This window comes from Nasonia vitripennis, assembly GCF_009193385.2.
Source record: "Nasonia vitripennis strain AsymCx chromosome 3 unlocalized genomic scaffold, Nvit_psr_1.1 chr3_random0005, whole genome shotgun sequence".
NCBI classification, from domain to species: Eukaryota; Metazoa; Arthropoda; class Insecta; order Hymenoptera; family Pteromalidae; genus Nasonia; species Nasonia vitripennis.
In genome coordinates this window covers 1,885,789-1,904,946 of record NW_022279624.1, presented here as the reverse complement: position 1 = coordinate 1,904,946, position 19,158 = coordinate 1,885,789, and the positions used below count along the sequence as shown (strand labels likewise).

Below are 19,158 nucleotides of genomic sequence, written 5' to 3'. Positions count from 1 at the left end.
CAATCTAGCCTCCGAATTTATATGCTAACCCTTACGATATTCATCTTTTAGGAACCTTCACCGGCCAGCTAGCCTGCAGAAGGATCGGCTCGAGGAGCAGCAGCGAGAGCAGCGTCTGCTACAGGCTGATCTCGACAGCCATCGCGTCAGCCTCGAGGCTGTAAGCAGCATCGCCCAGGAGCTACTTCTCAACTCGAGCAATGCACGAGTAGCCAAGCGCACTGAAGCAAAGCTTAAGGATTTGCAAAGCCGGTTTGACAAACTTATGGATAAGTCCCTACGCCGAGGCGAGTTTCTCGACGAAGTTGCCCGGGCACTTCACGAGTTCCTTACCGAAAGCGCCAAGTTTGATAGCTGGTATGCCAAGATGATTGAGCTGCTTGAGTCCAGAGATCTTAGCAAACTCGATATATCAGAGTACGAGAGCAAGATGGCCCAGCTTTCAGACAAGCGCGAGGATCAGCGCGGCAACTATGAGGACCTTGTGCGCAACGGAAAAAATCTCACAGCTAAAAAAGACGTGACCGACGCTGCCTCAATCAGAGATAAGATTAAGGCCATTGAATCTCAGTGGAAGGAGTTGAGCAACCTGCTCGACGAGAAGCAACGTCTCAGCAAATCGCGTGCTGAACGACTCTCAGCCTACGAGAAATTGCGCGACCAACTTATCGAGTGGCTGAACCGCACCGAGAACCGAGTCCAAAGACTGCAACCCGTTGCGGTAGACCTTGAGCGGATTAATCAACAAATCGAGGAGCTTAAGCCCATCCAGAAAGAATATCGTGACTATGGGAACACGGTCGATAAGCTCAATGATCTCGGTATTGCTTACGACAATCTCATCAGAGAACGAAGCGACAGTCCTACCAGAAGACGTACTAGCAGCAGCCCAACCAAGCGCCCATGTACGTCATTTTATCACGCAAATAATACCAATCACTCATATCGCCTAGTTTTATATAACTTCATGCTTCAGACATATTTTTTTCGCTGTTCCTCCTGGGCATTTAACTTTAAGCACACCCTATCGCCGCATCAGCAATAACTTTATATATACGTATGAATATATATATATATATATATTTTTTTGTAGTACGTCGAATGTCACACGATGGTCGTTCACCTTCCCCTAACAAGTCCTATGCAGTTCAAAGTCCGGTCTCCCCAGGTGGTAGCAGTGGATTCAGCAGTCGACGTTCCAGCCAAGATGGTTTTCACCTTGAAGAATTGTCACCTGTCCAACAACAGCTTTCCGAGATTAACAACCGCTATGGTCTGCTTGGGGTCAGGTTAACAGATCGTCAGAGCGAACTTGATAACACTAGAGAGGAGCTCAGAAAATATCTGGATAACTTGAGAACGTTATCGCAATTTCTTGATAAGGTCTGATTTCCTTCGTTTTCTAATCGCAATAGCAAGCGTATGGCTGAATGTAAACTTACTCGTAAAATTTTATTTTAGATTCAACGCCAATTACCGAAGGATGTTATTCCAGTCACAAAAGATGAATCTGATAAAACGGCCAAGCAAATCAAGATCATCATCGAAGAGATGTACGAGAAACAATCTCTTCTCGATAGTACAAAAACTCAAGTACGTGATCTCGTCAGACGTAAAAACGGTGCCAGCGGTGTTGACAACCTAAACAAAGAGCTAGAGGATGTTACCCATCGGTGGAAGACGATCGGTGATAAGTGTAAGGACAGAATAAAGTTCCTTGAAGATATCAAGGAACTGTATGATACATACGAAGCTCTTCACTCATGGCTTGGAGCTAAGGAAAGAATGCTAGCAGCCTTAGGTCCAATTTCCTCAGATCCCCGAATGGTTGCAAGTCAAGTTCAACAGGTGCAGGTTCTTAGGGAGGAGTTCCGCACTCAGCAGCCGCAGCTTGACCACTTGAAGAAAGTCGGTAAAGATGTACTAGCCAGAGTGCCAGCTGACTCGCCTGACGGTCAAAAGATCTCGCAGAAGCTGAACAGTATCCTACAAAGGTGGGAAGAACAGTTGAAACGTTTAGACGATCGTGCTCAAAGTTTGGGTGACGCTGTTGACACGAGCCGAGAATTTGATGCTAGTCTCAATCGATTGCGTGATGCATTGCAAGGAATTTCTGATAACTTGGACGACCTTCCTTTAGACAAAGACCCAGAAGAGCAACTGCGCAAAATAGAAAACTTGGAGAGACAGCTCGAAGGTCAGCGACCACTGCTTGCCGATGCTGAGGCTGCTGGAGCCCAGCTCTGCGAAGTTTTAAGTGATCCCGCCTCAAAATCTGATATTCAAGGAAAACTCGCTTCTGTCGGTAAACTGTACAACAACTTGCAAAAGAAACTTGATCACAGAAAAGCTGAAATCGAGGGTAACCTCAGAGACGGAAGACAATTTGAAGCGTCCTGCAGCAAGACGCTTGGATGGCTTGCTGATGAACTTGGTAATATGTCCGAAAAGCTTCTCGTGTCTGCCGACCGTGAAATTCTACAGCAGCAACTAGATCATCACGAGGTATGTCTCGTTTGCGCACTATCCTATGGATTTGACCACCTGATTATAATTGTATTTTATTCCAGCCGATCTACAGAAACGTCATGGGTAAGGAGCACGAGGTCATTATGCTTCTGAACAAGGGTCGCGATATCCTGGCGAGATCTCAGAAGATCGAGAACCGCACGCTTCAACGAGATCTAGACAAGATGCAGTTGCAATGGGATCGTCTGAAGAAAGACACGCTTGATCGACATACCAAGTTGCAGACCTGTGCCGAGCACTGCAAAAAATACTACAGAGCTCAGAATGGTTTCTTGCCATGGCTGCGACAGGCCGAGGACAGGCTTGAAAGTCTAAAGCCTGCTTCTTTTAAGCGCAAAGATATTGAGAAGCAGCTCAAGGAACTTTCATCTTTTAGAAATGAAGTCTGGAAAAAGTCTGGGGAGTTTGAAAACAACAACACTCTTGGGGAAACGTTCGTTGGCGCTTGCGACATCGACAAAGATGTTGTGAAAAATGAGCTTAGCGCAATGAAAACTCGCTGGGATAAACTAAATAATGGTGAATTGCGTTTTTTTAAAGATATCTCAAGATACCTTAACATATTCGACACTGAGCATGCTGGCTGAGTATATTTATTATTACTATTATTATTTTTTTTTTCCAGATCTCTTGGAGCGAACGCAGTCATTGGAAGACACTGCAAGACACCTTACAGACTTTAATGAAAATTTGCGCGATTTGAATCATGGACTTCAACGATGCGAGGACAAGCTTACCTCTCATGATGCTCTTGGAGGAGCCGCAAAAGATCCAAAACTTCTCGATCGAATCAAGGTAATTGCTGTTTCTTTGTTAACGATCCGATTAAAAGCTGCTACGAAAAGTTTATGCGAATATATTTACTTTTCAGAGCTTACGAGAAGAAACCGTGGCACTGAAAAAGCCGCTAGCAGCTGTACGTCAGCAGGCAACCGATTTGGTACACAAAGCCGGCGAACAAGGAGTAGACGCTACTCATCTACAAGACGAGGTAGATGGTATCGTCGATCGCATTGATGATCTACAAGCAAAACTCGATGATAGGTGTAACGAATTGCAAAGTGCAGCGACAGCCGTTGCTCAGTTTACTGACATCCTTAGGAGTTTGAATCAAGAACTGTCGAGTCTTGAGAATGAATTAGACTCCATGAAAGCTCCTGGTCGCGACATTAGGACCGTGCGCGAGCAAATCGAAAAAACAAGAGCCCTACTGAGCAAAATCAATAGATTATCTGACGATGTAGGAAAATTAGTAAACAGTGGCGAGAATCTGGTAGATTCAGGCTTCGCTGCAGATGCCGTGGCAACTCGAGATCAAGTAGATTCGCTTAAGCGGCAACTTGGTAAACTTGAGGAACGCGCACGTAACCGCGAGGAGGAGCTCAACGATACCCTCAACAAATTGCAACAATTTTGGCATGTCCATGCCGATGTGATGGATGATATTAATGAAGTTCACGAACAAGTTAAGAAATTCAAACCTGTAGGATCTGAAGTCGATTCGATACGCATGCAGCAAGATGACTTTAGAGTACTAAAAGCCAACAGAATTGAGCCAATCAGCCGAGCTGTCGATGAATGCAATAGCTTTGGACAGGCCCTTATCCAGACGGCCGGCAGGGACGTGAACACGAGCAGCATTGAAAAGGATCTGGACAAAATGAACGAGAAGTGGAATGACTTGAAGGAGAGAGTAAGTTGTAAATTTTAGTAATATTGTAGCAATCGAACATGGTAATGAACTTTTTATTGTTTTCAGCTCAACGACCGCGATCGCAAACTGGACGTCGGACTTCTTCAATCAGGAAAATTCCAAGAGGCTCTCGATGGCTTGGAAAATTGGCTGGCAGATACCGAGGAAATGGTTAGCAATCAGAAGCCTCCCTCGTCCGACTACAAGGTTGTTAAGGCTCAGCTGCAAGAACAAAAATTCCTGAGGAAAATGTTGATGGATCGCCAAAACTCGATGTCGTCGCTGAGTGCGATGGGCCAGGAAGTCGCTGCTGGTGCTGACTCCAAAGAGCGTAAAGCCATTGAAAAGCAGCTGAAGAACTTGATTGGTAGATTCGGCAATTTGAGCGAGGGAGCAGATGAGCGCATGAAGGCTCTAGAACGTGCCATGGCCGTAGCCAAGGAGTTTCAAGATAAGCTGAGTCCTTTGTCAGTCTGGCTTGACAAGAGCGAGAAAAAGATCCGCGAAATGGAGCTCGTGCCGACCGACGAGGAAAAGATTCAGCAGCGCATCGCAGAGCACAATCTCCTGCATAAGGACATCCTGTCTAAGAAGCCAGGCTTTAGCGAGCTAACCGACATTGCAAGCAGCCTAATGGCCCTCGTCGGCGAGGAGGAGGCAAACGCCCTAGCGGACAAGCTACAGGAGGCCGCTGATCGGTACCGGGCTCTTGTCGAACGGTCCGAAGCCCTCGGCGCACTGCTGCAGCGCTCGAAGCAGGGCTTGCGCCATCTAGTGCTCAGCTACCAGGAGCTTCAGGCCTGGATGGAGAGCATGGAGGCTCGGCTGTCCAAGCACCGAGTACTTGCCGTCCACACAGAGAGACTGCTCCAGCAGATGGAGGATCTTGCTGATCTGAGCGAGGAGCTTTCCTCGCGACAGACTGAGGTCGACAGTACAACCGAGTCCGGACTCGAGCTAATGAAGCACATTAGCGGTGATGAGGCACTCCAACTCAAGGACAAACTCGACTCGCTGCAACGACGCTACAACGAGCTGGTGACGCGTGGCTCAGAGCTACTGAAAGACGCCCAGACGGCCCTGCCCCTGGTGCAACAATTTCACGACAACCACAGCCGTCTGATGGACTGGATGCAGGCGGCCGAGGCTGTGCTTCAGTCGGCCGAACCTCGCGAGGAGGAGATCATCCGACTAGAAATGGAGATCGCGGAGTACCGCCCGGTTCTCGATAAGATCAACGCAGCTGGGCCACAACTATGCCAACTGTCGCCGGGTGAAGGAGCCGCCAGCATCGAGGCCCTCGTAACCCGGGATAACCGACGCTTCGACGCAATCGCCGAGCAGATACAGCGTCGCGCCGAGCGCATCCAATTGAGCAAGCAGCGCTCGCTGGAAGTGATAGGTGACATCGAGGATCTGCTCGAGTGGTTTCGCGAGGCGGATGGCCAGCTGCGCGATGCCGAGCCGCCAAGCAGCGAGCCCGAGATCATCCGTGTGCAGCTGAAGGAACACCGGGCCCTCAACGACGACATCTCAAGCCAGAAAAGTCGCGTTCGCGACGTTATCTCAACTGCGAAGAAGGTTATCCGCGAGAATGGCCAGCACGAGGACAGCTCGAGTATCCGCGAGAAGATGGAAGAACTGCGGGAGATCATGGAAACGGTGGCGGTGCTCTCTGGCGAACGTCTCGGAGCGCTGGAGCAAGCACTGCCGCTGGCGGAGCACTTGCGCGACAGCCATCTCGGGTTGCTCGGTTGGCTAGAGGAGGCCGAGCAGCAGGTGGCCATGCTGCCGATGCCGGCCTTGCGCCCGGAACTGATAGCTCTGCAACAGGACAAGACTGAGATGCTAATTCAGAACATCAATGAACACAAGCCTCTGGTCGATAAACTCAACAAGACCGGCGAAGCCCTGATGCGGCTCTGCAACGAAGAGGAGGCCGGCAAAGTCCAGGAGGTCTTGGACAACGACAACACGCGTTACGCCGCCTTGCGGGCAGAACTGCGCGCCCGGCAGCAAGCTCTCGAGCAGGCGCTCCAGGAGTCTTCGCTCTTCTCGGATAAGCTTGAGGGAATGTTGCGGGCCCTCGGCAACGCGGCCGAACAGGTGCGCGCTGCTGAGCCCATTAGCGCGCACCCGCCGAGGCTGCGCGACCAGATGGAAGAGAACGCCGCGCTTGCCGAAGATCTCGCCCAGCGCGAGGAAGCCTTCGCCGCCGTGAAGAAAGCTGCGAGCGACGTTATCAACAAGGCGCTAACCCGTGGACCCTCGGATCCCGCGCTCAATGACATCAGGCGCAAGCTCGACAAGCTCAACAAGCTCTGGGCGGGCGTACACAAGTCTACGAACGACCGGGGTCAGAGTCTCGACGAGACTCTCGCCGTCGCGGAGAAATTCTGGTCAGAGCTAAGCGGCGTCATGGGAGCGTTGGCTGAGCTGCAAGACGCACTCTCGGCACAGGCGCCACCGGCGGCCCAGCCCAAAGCCATCAAACAGCAGCAGGTCGCGCTTCACGAGATCTGCCAGGAGATCGATCAGACTAAACCAGATGTCGAGCAGGTGCGCCAATCGGGCCACGAGCTTATGGGCCTGTGCGGCGAGCCGGACAAGCCTGAGGTACGCAAACACATTGAGGACCTTGACCAGGCTTGGGACAATGTCACCGCGCTTTATGCCAGGCGCGAGGAGAATCTTATCGATGCCATGGAGAAGGCCATGGAGTTCCACAACACGCTCGGGGATTTGCACAACTTCCTCGAGGAGGCCGAGGTCCGGTTTGCCCGAATGGGTCCGCTCGGCAGTGACATTCACGAGGTCAAGCAGCAGATCAAGGATCTTGCCCGGTTCAAGGCCGACGTTGACCCTCACATGGTCAAGGTTGAGGCTCTCAACAGGTAAAGCTATATTCTCTCTATCCATGCTCATTCGTCTCGTTCACTTAATTTTTTTTTCTCACGCGCTCATTCGCGCCTGACTTTTCACTTATAAACTCATTTTGATCCTTCACTTCTTTCTATTTTATTCTCATGTCTGCTGGATCGGCCTGATCGGCTCTCAGGAGTCTCATAAGGCAAGTCGCGCCCAAACTCATTGAAGCGCACACATGCATTTCTATTGTTGCATTATTGTTTAGTCATTGTAGTTAGAGCATGATTTCAGCTTCAGCAAAATACGTAAACTGCTCCTTCGTTTCCGCACTGTAACGATAAACTGACTATGATGTTTCGTTTATTCGACAGGCAAGCAGCGGAGTTGACGGAAAGAACCTCGTCGGAACAGGCCCAGGCCATCAAGGAGCCGCTCGGAGGTGTCAATCGCAGATGGGACGCGCTTCTTCGCGGAGTCGTCGAGCGGCAGAGGCTGCTTGAGAATGCGCTGCTTCGGCTAGGTCAGTTCCAGCATGCACTAGACGAACTGCTGGTCTGGATCGACAAGAGTGATCGTACGCTAGATGAGCTTCGAGCAGTGGCCGGCGACCCTCAAGTGATCGAAGTCGAGCTTGCCAAGCTCAAAGTTCTGGTGAACGACATTCAGGCGCACCAAACGAGCGTTGACACGCTCAACGATGCCGGCCGGCAGATCATCGAGGACGGCAAGGGAAGCACCGAGGCTTCAACCACAGCCGAGAAGCTTGGCACACTTAACCGACGCTGGCGCGATTTGCTACAACGGGCAGCCGACCGACAGCGCGAGCTTGAAGATGCACTTCGTGAGTCTCAGTCATTCACTGCTGAGATCCAAGACTTGCTCTCATGGCTGGGTGACGTTGACAATGCGATCGTTGCCTCCAAGCCCGTCGGCGGATTACCCGAAACCGCCTCAGAGCAGCTGGAACGCTTCATGGAGCTGTACAACGAGCTTGAGCAGAACCGACCTAAGGTAGAGACCGTTCTCCAGCAGGGCAAAGAGTATTTAAAGCGCGCCCCCGATGGCAGCTCCTCCGGGCTGAATCACAATCTGCGCACGCTGAAGCAGCGCTGGGACAATGTTATCGCCAGAGCCAGCGACAAAAAAATCAAGCTCGAGATTGCGTTAAAGGAGGCCACCGAATTCCACGACGCACTCCAGGCCTTTGTCGATTGGCTCACCAATGCCGAGAAGACCCTCACCAATCTAAAACCCGTCTCGCGCGTCATGGAAACGATTCTCAGTCAAATAGAAGATCACAAGGCCTTCCAAAAAGACGTAGGTGTACATCGTGAAACTATGCTTAACCTTGACAAGAAGGGCACGCATCTTAAATATTTCTCGCAAAAGCAAGACGTCATTCTTATCAAGAATCTTTTGATCAGCGTTCAGCACAGGTTAGTCTACTCAGTTTTTTTTATCTCGCTTACACGTTCGCGGCAATTTTTACAGGATTGCTCAAAAAATCATTCGGTTTGCAGATGGGAGCGTGTTGTCTCGAAATCGGCTGAGAGAACACGAGCACTTGATCATGGCTACAAAGAGGCGCGTGAGTTCCATGATTCTTGGTCCAATCTCATGAACTGGCTTGACGATACCGAGAAGGCTTTGGACGAAGTGGCTGTGGACGGTCTAGGCGGCAATGATCCCGATAAGATAAAATTCCGTCTGCAGAAACATCGTGAAATCCAGTTGGAGCTCAGTGCCAAACAAGGGAGTTACGATACGACTATGAAGAACGGTAAGACCCTTAAGGACAAGGCTCCAAAGTCCGACGAGCCGGCACTTCGCGAGCTACTCAACGAGCTCAAGAGCAAGTGGACGACGGTCTGCAATAAGAGCATTGACAGGCAACGGAAACTCGAAGAGGCCCTACTCTATTCCGGTCAGTTTAAGGATGCTGTTCAAGCTCTACTCGACTGGTTACACAAGACTGAAAAAGTGCTTTCTAACACCGGACCGCTTCACGGTGATCTGGACACGGTGACAAGTCTCGTGGAGCAGCACAGGAACTTTGAGAGCGATTTAGAGTCGCGAGCCCTGCAAATGGACTCGGTCACAAAGACCGGCCGCGAACTCGAGTCCAAGGCCACAATCGAAGATGCCACAAGCATAAGGCAGCAGCTGTCTGAGTTACACACGCTCTGGAACACGGTCACCAGATTATCAAATAATAAATCTTCGCGGCTCGAAGAAGCTCTCAGGGATGCCGAACGGCTCCATAAGGCTGTACATGTGCTGCTTGAGTGGCTCAGCGATGCTGAGATGAAATTGCGCTTTGCCGGACAGTTGCCCGAGGATGAGCAAGAGAGCAGGAATCAACTGATGGATCATGAAAAATTCCTCAGAGAGCTTTCTTCTAAAGAGGTCGAGAAGGACAACACGCTCGAATTAGCCCGCACAATCTTGGCCAAGGCTCACCCAGATGGAGCAGTTGTTATTAAACACTGGATCACTATTATTCAGTCGAGATGGGAAGAGGTTGCCACCTGGGCCCACCAGCGCAACCAAAGACTTGAAACACACATGCAAGGACTCCAGGTAATGAAATGACTAATTTTTCTTTATTTTTTATTTAGGGATACTGCGAAACTCGAACTCAAGTAACGCATTTTCTCCGTAGGATCTTGATAATCTTCTAGAAGAGTTACTCGCATGGCTTGAAGGATTGGAAAACACTCTGATCGCTCTGGAGGCTGAACCTTTACCCGACGATCGTGCAACGCTTGAAATGTTAATTTCTGACCACAGGGAATTCATGGAAAACACAGCTAGGCGACAGAACGAAGTGGATCGAGTGTGTAAAGCTAGACAGATAAAACCTATCAAGGACACTCGCAAGGTTTTCAAGAGCAAACCATCAACGCCCATGTACGTTTTTTTTTAATTTATCAGCTATCTTAGTCATGATGATTTGCTATTAATCATTTATTATTTTTATTAAATTTTGTGTATTTTTGTACTTAACTAAACGTCATATATTCTACATCGCATATTAAAGTTCCATTTTATGCCTGCCCTCTTTAATGTATCGCATAATGCGTGTTTTTGCATGTACATTACATCCACTGGACTGTAGTAAGGAGCATTACCAAGAAAATGATTACGAACACTCATCACTTCGAAAGCAAAGGTACGAATTCATGGTAACTCAAATACTTCAAACGCGATGCTTTCGCCGTCATGAATCTCCTTTAAAATATAGATTCTATTACTCGCAGATAATTAAGTAGTCATGGAAGAAACATATTGATCAATCTAGTTAGCGTGGCTTAATATTTTTTTCTATAATTTTACAAAATTATAACAATTCTCGATTATATGAAAAATGAAAAAATATATTTATACTTATTTTTTATTGTAATTCACAATTTAAAAAATTCATTAGCTTCAAAGGAAGTCGAGATCTATCCCAGTCAACGAGACTTCTTAGGTACAGTATAGTTTACTCTTCTAAAATTTAAATATACACATTCATCGTCGCGCATACCAACGTTTTAAATGCAAATCGCACTAATATAATTGTTTTAAAGTGCTTTTTATGCCTCTAAAATTGTTTTTATTTTACGTAATCTATATTTATTTGCGCACCGATTTGCTCGCATTACCACTCACTATGTTTTATATGAATATAATCTACAAGCCTGTTTTCTCGTGATTATAACTTGTAAAAGTAAATTCATAGAATTTTATACTATAAATATAAAAAAACAATACACGGTAGTACAAATACCACGTTTTATAAGCAACTGCGTAAATGTGCAGTCGACAAAGTCCTTTTTTCAAGATTTGAGTAGAGTGTTTTGGAGTGATTTGAGGCATGTTCTTGTTTAGCCGAGCCAGCCCAGGCCGTGAGCGAACTCCAGATCCGTCATTGCCTCATATTGGTCCACGGTTTCCACCCAAAGGAAGGTTCGTATCTATTCAAGTATACTTATCTATCTCATTATAATCAAGGCATGAACTCAATTAAAAGTCATTGAGTTTTACCATCAAGAATCCAGGCTGTGGTTAAAGTTTGTGTATGCTTTTAGTCGAGGAATAACCTTTATATGCCTTCATATTTTGTTTTGAGTTTTTTAATTAAATTTTCCTATACTTACATTTCTTATATTTAGTAAAGCATTGCGTTATTATTTAAAATGAATCATTTAAGTAATCCTTGGCTTCTTTGATTACTTGTTTAAAGTTCAGTTTATGAAAACGTCGATCACTTGTTCAAATACAATGTGTACGAAGTTAAAGTACGATTTTTCTTAAAACTTGCATTATCTTTTAAGTTGTGAGGATTCTCATAATAAGCATTCAACACGATTAATAAAATATTGTAATTTCAATTGTAACTTTGAATGAATCAAGCAGTAAAGGAGCCGAACCAGAATTCCGGAATCCTAGGGTCAAGTTACTTTGGGACAGGTGGAGAAACGTGTGGATGTTGGCGTGGGAACGACAGCGACGACTTCAGGACAAATTGAATTACATTGAAGAATTGGATAGAGTCGCCAACTTTAGTTGGGAAGATTGGCGTAAGAGGGTGAGCATTCTGCTTTTGAAATTCACAACATTCAGCTATTGAATGTTAACGTCTTAATATGACTTTATTTTAGTTCTTGAAGTTCATGAATCATAAGAAGTCGCGACTAACTGATCTCTTTAGAAAAATGGACAAAAACAATGACGGACTCATTCCGAGAGAAGATTTTATTCAAGGAATCCTTAATACAAGTAAGATTGTTTATTCGCAGAAAATGATAGTAATATTATTTAATAACAATTTTTGCAATATAGCTCTGCACAAAATGCGATACCTCACAACTTGAGATTTATTTACAGAGAATGATAGCAACATTATTTCCATATAAATTATTTATAGAATTCGATACCTCGCGACTTGAAATGGGTGCCGTTGCGGATCTTTTCGATCGTCATGGAGAGGGTTTGATTGACTGGAAAGAGTTCATAGCTGCACTGAGGCCTGATTGGGAAGAAAGACGGACGTACAATGATACTGATAAGATCCACGATGAAGTGAAACGTTTGGTTATGCTGTGTACGTGTCGACAGAAATTCAGAGTTTTTCAAGTGGGCGAGGGAAAATATAGAGTATGTATAGAACAATTACGAATTAAGCTTTTCTTTTATTTAATGGAACTAGTCCTCAAGAATACATATATTTTTACAGTTTGGCGATAGTCAGAAACTTCGTCTGGTCAGAATTCTCCGTTCTACTGTGATGGTGCGCGTTGGAGGCGGATGGGTCGCTCTAGACGAATTTCTATTAAAAAACGATCCATGTCGCGGTGAGTTATTATTACTTTTTCATGTGATTACATATGTTTAAGAGGCTATTATAGATTCATCTTGATACGTAAACATTATAAAATCACATTTTCTCCACACCTGCACCGAAAGTACCACATTCCCTCCGGGGTGCCTGGAGAGAAATGTGCATTTTCGGTGCTGGTGTAAATAAAAACGGTATATGCACCACGGGAGGAAAATTGAATAGCCCATACCTTGTGTTTGCCACCCTCGCTTCGGCTCGGGTGACAATTTGCACGAGATATGGACTGTCCAAGTTTTTTCCTCCCTAGGCACGTAATATACTATATGAGGATGTTTGCCCTGCAAGCTGGAGCCAGATGGCGCCAGTACGCGTCTCAGCTGTCATGGCCGCTGCACCTACAACATAGCTGAATACATAGCTGTGCTAGTCTGCTGCGTACTCATGTGCCTAGCGTTGAAAGTGTGGAGGGGGATCGTCATTTAAACCAACATGATTATTCGCATAATCGTTATGAATTTTGCAAAACCTAAGGAATTTTTAGAATCCGCAATTAAATTGCAAACGTTTTGTACTACTCTTATGCCAATGTACAGTTTTTATATCGTATAAATAGGCTACCTCAATTATTCTATGCAGCGAAAATCTAGAAACAGCCTTATATTGGCATAAGACTAGCATAAAACGTTTGCAATTTAATTGCTGATTCTACAGGTGTCTTGGGTTTTGCAAAAAATAATGTTGGTTTGATTGGCGTCTCCCCTCTATGCTCTCCACATTATACATTTGAATTCGCGGCAGTCTGCATTCTGTTCTTCTATTGGTGCGAGGCGTCCATGACAGCTGAGACGCGTACTGGCGCTACCTGGGCCGAGCTTGCAGGGTAAACATCCTCATAGTGTGTGTACATGTACTTATACACGCATAGTTACTTTAGGCAGTCAAAAATTAATAGGTATCAATAAAATATAATTATTATTATTTTTTAATATTACTATCATCATTATTATAACTTGTTTTACCATATATTTCATAGAATAATTATATTACTGACGTCATTATTACGTTTTAATTATTTTGTTGTGTCATATACATCCTATGATTAACTTTATCTATTAAACAATTGAAAACACGATACGTGAAGCTCTTAGCGTATTAATAATTATATTTTGCAATATGCTTAACGAACTTAATAATATTAATAATAAATAACATATGTATGTTTATAACAATATGTTTGCGTGTGATCTCAACTCCTGAGGTAACAAAATTAATGTTATTAACTACAAAATCAGATGTTCATTTGTTAACAACTAAAAAAATGTACAATGAGGGTGTATGTTTGCTATTTGCTTATGCTTAGCCCGTAGATTAATTATTGTAGAATAATTTGGTTTTTTTTTTAGTATCATCATAATCAAATCCGAAACTATTTAAAAGAATTTTCATTACGTTTTTAAAAATTAAACAACTATTGTTGAGGTGAAAACAATAATTATTTTATTTCTCTTAAATGGTTTCGTTGATATTTCAGCAGTAAAACACGTGTAATTGATTAACTTATAAAGTAACGCCAAATTTCCTGCTTCTTTCCTTGTATTTACATCCGTACACCCTCCTTTTTCATTTTCCACATAATGTTCATACGAATCATTACCACTTAACAATAACTACTATTTAATTACTCCATTTGCTTCTTATTGTGTAACCGTCAATAGTTTTTTTAATGCCGATACCGGATCCTAATAAACCGGAACAACACGAGGGATGGTGTCCTTTCGGTGAGACAGACATGCACAAAATTTCGAAATCAACTGCATTCTTAATTGTGTATTTTGAGCTTAAATTTTTTAGATTAACGCAAATATTATATTTTCTTATCTCTCTCTATTACTAATATTAGTAAGAACCAATTAAGATTACAGTTTTTATCAATGTTGCATGATTGTCCTCTAATCGTTTTGCTTTTAACTTGGTTGTGTTATCTTTCATTTGTTTCTCGTGACCACCCAACGTATAATAATTTAACTAAAAAAGTATTTATTTATTGTAATATAAATCGTATCCATCAGCTTACATTCGTTTAACTACTAGCGTTATATTTTGTTAATGATTTTAGGTAAATTTGTATGTTCTGTTATCCTGACAAATAACTTATTATTTGTTAATTGGGAGTTTAAACTTGGTTCGCGCGCTTGAAGGTTAACCAAGATGGCGGCCAGAAAGTCTCCGAAATACACAGGGCTCTTATGGAGCTTCATTAAAAAATGTAGAATTATAAACTTTTACACGATAAAAAATCTTGTCAGTGTCCTTACACACTCCGTGTGAATAGAGTGAGGCTACATTGCCGTCAAGAAACATTATAGTAGGCCAGAACGTTATAAATTCTGGCATGATTAACGTTTATGGTGCTCCGTAAAAGCTCCAGAAAAAATTGAGCTGTATTCATTAGTTTTGCAAACAAGTTCTTCGAAATCCAAGCCTTATCTGGCCACAGGGATATTATTATTAAAATGAAAACGATAAAAATGACGTAGAAGTGGTAGTTAAAAAAAATGGACTGTACGTACTCTTGCTCAGATACTCAAAATAAATTTTTTAGTCAATTTGTAGTAAATATCGTTCCTTTGCTAAGTACTTAGTAAAAACTCAACGACAGAGTTTCTGCATTTTGGAATTACAGTTCTAGAGGAACGAATGAGTGCCGCAGACTCTTTTTATAGTGAGTTATCTGTATTCAGTACAAAAATACGTTTCGCCTTAGATAATAGTCAACTCTGGAAGTTGATTCAATGAGTTCACGTACAATTTACAATAATTTTTATTAAAAAATTGACTGTAAATACTAAACTCCCATATACCACCAATGTAAACAGAGACTTTGTTGACGCCATGTTTCTTAATTCCCGAAGCTGCCACTAGTATCGCATTGCAACTTTAAACTCCCAATAGATAATCGATTTAATGTATTAATGCGACCATGCGGCTAAATTTATTCAGTACTTAGCATATCAACACGTTTTAGATGTTTTTTGTATTGTTTTCTTTGATAGGATGTTTCATTTTTCATTTTTGAGTTTATTATCTTTATTTAAACTTTAAGGAGGTAGTAAATAATCTCCTTAAAGTTTTAGTTAACATAAAGAGCATTAGAGTCATTTCTATATAATATTATCTTTATTATTTAATTCTAAGAAAATAATACGCCGCCACTATAAGGATATGCAAATTATCGGTAAACGTTTGATTAAAAAATAGGGTTAAAAAATTTCGTAATCCAAGCCCAATTTTGGTCCATCAAGTGGTATGATTTTATTGATTTTGGGAGTGAAATCCCATTTTACCTTTCTACTACCTATACTTAATTTTGCACTATAATATATTTTTTGTAACACATGCACGATTTTCGTGTTTTTTTACCTAAAATTAGGGACTAAAGTAGTCGTTCTCCGACCGGCGGGCGAAAAAGTGCAGCTAATTTCGAGTAGCGGGCGTAAAAGTACTTTTGCGCCCGCTACTCAATTTATTGGCAAATCTTCTAAAAACGCAAAAATCAGTACATGCGTTACAAAAAATATGGTGTGCGCCAAGGGCTAAGCTGGCTTTTTCGCCTCGTGTGGTTGCAGTACTCGTCTGCGGCTCGTAAACGCCCTTGCCTTCGGCTCGGGCTAACTCGTCTTAAATCGTACTGCAAACTCGACACTCGGCCTAAAAAGTCCCACTTTACGCCATTGGTACACAATATACTATTTAAGCATGATGATTTAATTAACTGTGTTCTTTGTTTATTCCAATTGCGATGAGGTATTATAATGATAGATACAATTTATGTTATAATTTAAAAAGTAATAGTCTATATTATTAATTAGTTTTCAAATAGATGTAAGTTTAAGTTAGTCTGTCAATAGGCGGCCGATTAATTTTAAAGTACGAATTTCTTATCAACAAATAAATAATGAATAATAAATTCGTACTAAAAAAGGGAGAATTCTCGCATTCTTCAAATGTTTTCTTTTCAATTAATCTCTGTCAATGAAAGTTATTAAGTCATAGGCGAGCGAAAAGAGTATTTTATTAAAAACAAAAATTTTACACACGCCACGCAATAGCTTTTTGACAGGGTACTGCGTAATACTTAAGTTGTCTTTTATATCCCATTTCTAAATGAGATTTTCTTTGTATTTCTTTTTTTTTCAACACATATACACTGTCGCGCACTTACATATGCTTAAACTGACGTGGACGCGCACACATACCGACTCTACACTGACACACGCACACGCGCCCCAATCTCGAATAAAAATGTGTACACATGACATTGCTCTGTTTACTCATGTTGTCTTTTGCAAATTTCTTTATCTTTTTCCCATTTACAATAATTTGATTAAAATAAATCTTATCTGTCTACCTATGCCTCAATGTTCGGGACTTGCATGACGTGGTTGTAAAAATTGTTACGTTCATACGAATGAACTTCAATACGCTTTCTTCGGAACCATATTTTAATTCTTAAAAATCGCGTTTTCCGTCTTTTCTGTCTAATTTTTTTTATGAGTTCTCTAAAAAATTTCTTGAAATTGACATCTTACCCGAAAATCCTTGCATATCCTGTTAATGCTTCCTGACTAACTGCGTGCACGCGACACACAAAACTAGCCAAGGGAAGAACGAATATTGAGCTGAGAGAGCAATTTATACTGGCGGACGGTGTGAGCCAGTCAATGACGGCCTTCAGATCCAAACCAAGTCCTACCTCGACTCTCCAACGTAACCAATTGTCATCGGCTGGACCGATCACTAAGGTAAGGAACCTCGGACGCCCATTTCTCACTCATTCATTTCCGAGTAGTTGTTCTGTCTGGCCCTCTCTATCGTCACTCTTCCCCGTAGTCTTTCTCATCTAAACCCTTTGACGGCGGGCTTACACATTTTTACCCAGTTTCGCCCTTAAAGGCTTCTGCATTTTGATGTTTTCGTAAACGTTTCTGTTGTCTACTTGCTTAGATGAAGTGAGGCAAAAGCTTGTCGCGCATTATTCAGTGCAACTTTCCTGGCTATTTGCCTCATTTTTATCGAGTCGTCAATACCTCACAACTGCATCCACATTCGACACTTTGTTTTTTAAATACAAAAGCACCAAATCACAAAAGCACAAAAGCTCATACGTACGCGGCACCCACCACTGTAACAATAAACACGATGAGTGAAGTGACGACAAGGGTAAGTATCTAAAGAACTCTTTCTTGGAGCTGTCTCTTTTAGGTAGTCTTGTTTGTGTTTTTTATCTGTTGCTGATTGCTTGTGAAGTTTCATAAATTTAATTGTAGAGATGCTTGTTTTTTTCTTATTGCCACGCGCGTAAGCCATTGTTTTGTCCTTGTGATAAATGTACAAGACGCACGAGTGCAAGCAAAATAAGCAAACGAATGAAGCTGGGTGGTAAGCTGAAGACCCGAAAAGTCGTGGCGAACGAAAATTTGATCTGTCATGTACATGCCTCAGGAGATGGGATTTACCTCGGCACCTGTCTGTGCCAATTTTGAGATACTATGTCGCGATTATTGACTGTATAGGCATTTCGCGCGAATGTTTAAAAAATGAGTAAGCACCGGTTGCTAAACAGCTGACTTGCTTTGTGGTGTAGCGGAAGAATTTATGAGCCAGCTGATGCCAATTTTTGAGAGTTTAAGACAAAAGGAGGATCTCCCGTGCTCGTATCCTCTCCACATGCACGCCCCCTCTTATCATTGGGTAAATAATACAAAATTTCTCCATATTTTTCATTATGCTTTTTCTGTATCCGATCTTTACTGGCGTAATGCTCAGTACGTAGCTACAGTTAAGGGCAATTCCCTATGGTCTTTCATGTTCACTGTGTTTTTTTTCTGTTCCTTTTCTAATTACTTTGTCAACGCACGTTTGGTGTAGCGTGCTGCAGTGAATCTGTTTACGCACCCATGCTATAGATGCGAGCTATTGTCATGCTTTTTCATGGGTTTTATTAGATTTGCAGTAGCGGCTAATTTGTGTTCATGTTCCTTATAGAGCCATAATATGGAATGACTTAGACGGGCACGAAGTATTTCATTCAAACTTAGATTCTGCGCCAAAATACTGCGCGTGATTTGACGGTTAATTCTCTATATAGTCTGTAACCGTCGATTTTTTTTCATGAAACGATACCACTGTTCTCCGTAAATTTGCATGAGTCTTTGGCCTGTTCGATCTTGATCCCTGAGTGGACACTGCATATAAAAAACGTGTCTTATGTCCCGGTTTTTTCATCAGTATCGTAATTATTTATTATATCATTGATATTATTACTGACACGTTACAAGTTTTCAATCTCATAATTTTCACTGTCCTTCATTCTTTCAATAATTCTTTTGATAGAATGGGGGGGGGGGAGGTCCAGTATTTAGACGATTCATGGTTTCTTTCAACATGACTATCGATTTCCATTATTTCGAAAAAATGAATCCGATTGTTTATTAAGAATTAGCTAAACATCAGCATCATATCAACAAAAGAAATTAGTTACGAATAAATAATATTATGAGCGTGTTACGATAGATAAGTTTATTCGAAAATGGATATGCTGCATGAAAAATCGTGGATTTTTGAGTGGTTGTTGAGATATTTTTTTTTTTGAAATGATTAAAATTTAAATAATATTTTCATAGTATCTTATAATTACTAATGCCGATAACGTCTTATAATTACATATGTCAAAAAATAAGAC

General features: G+C 42.8%; 1 protein-coding gene across 1 annotated transcript in view; it reads left to right on the top strand.

The window, feature by feature from the left end:
* Window positions 1-19,158, top strand: part of LOC100118464 (microtubule-actin cross-linking factor 1) — a 133,337-nt gene that overhangs the window by 100,663 nt on the left and 13,516 nt on the right. The window contains exons 19-36 of the mRNA XM_031925892.2: window positions 52-905; window positions 1,094-1,383; window positions 1,462-2,505; window positions 2,571-3,048; window positions 3,155-3,324; window positions 3,401-4,222; window positions 4,289-7,116; window positions 7,462-8,526; window positions 8,611-9,670; window positions 9,753-10,000; window positions 10,209-10,262; window positions 10,518-10,562; window positions 10,964-11,041; window positions 11,489-11,663; window positions 11,737-11,854; window positions 12,003-12,232; window positions 12,312-12,429; window positions 17,073-17,218. Of these exons, the coding sequence (XP_031781752.1) occupies window positions 52-905; window positions 1,094-1,383; window positions 1,462-2,505; window positions 2,571-3,048; window positions 3,155-3,324; window positions 3,401-4,222; window positions 4,289-7,116; window positions 7,462-8,526; window positions 8,611-9,670; window positions 9,753-10,000; window positions 10,209-10,262; window positions 10,518-10,562; window positions 10,964-11,041; window positions 11,489-11,663; window positions 11,737-11,854; window positions 12,003-12,232; window positions 12,312-12,429; window positions 17,073-17,218 (9,823 nt within the window). The remainder of the gene's footprint in view (window positions 1-51; window positions 906-1,093; window positions 1,384-1,461; window positions 2,506-2,570; window positions 3,049-3,154; window positions 3,325-3,400; window positions 4,223-4,288; window positions 7,117-7,461; window positions 8,527-8,610; window positions 9,671-9,752; window positions 10,001-10,208; window positions 10,263-10,517; window positions 10,563-10,963; window positions 11,042-11,488; window positions 11,664-11,736; window positions 11,855-12,002; window positions 12,233-12,311; window positions 12,430-17,072; window positions 17,219-19,158) is intronic.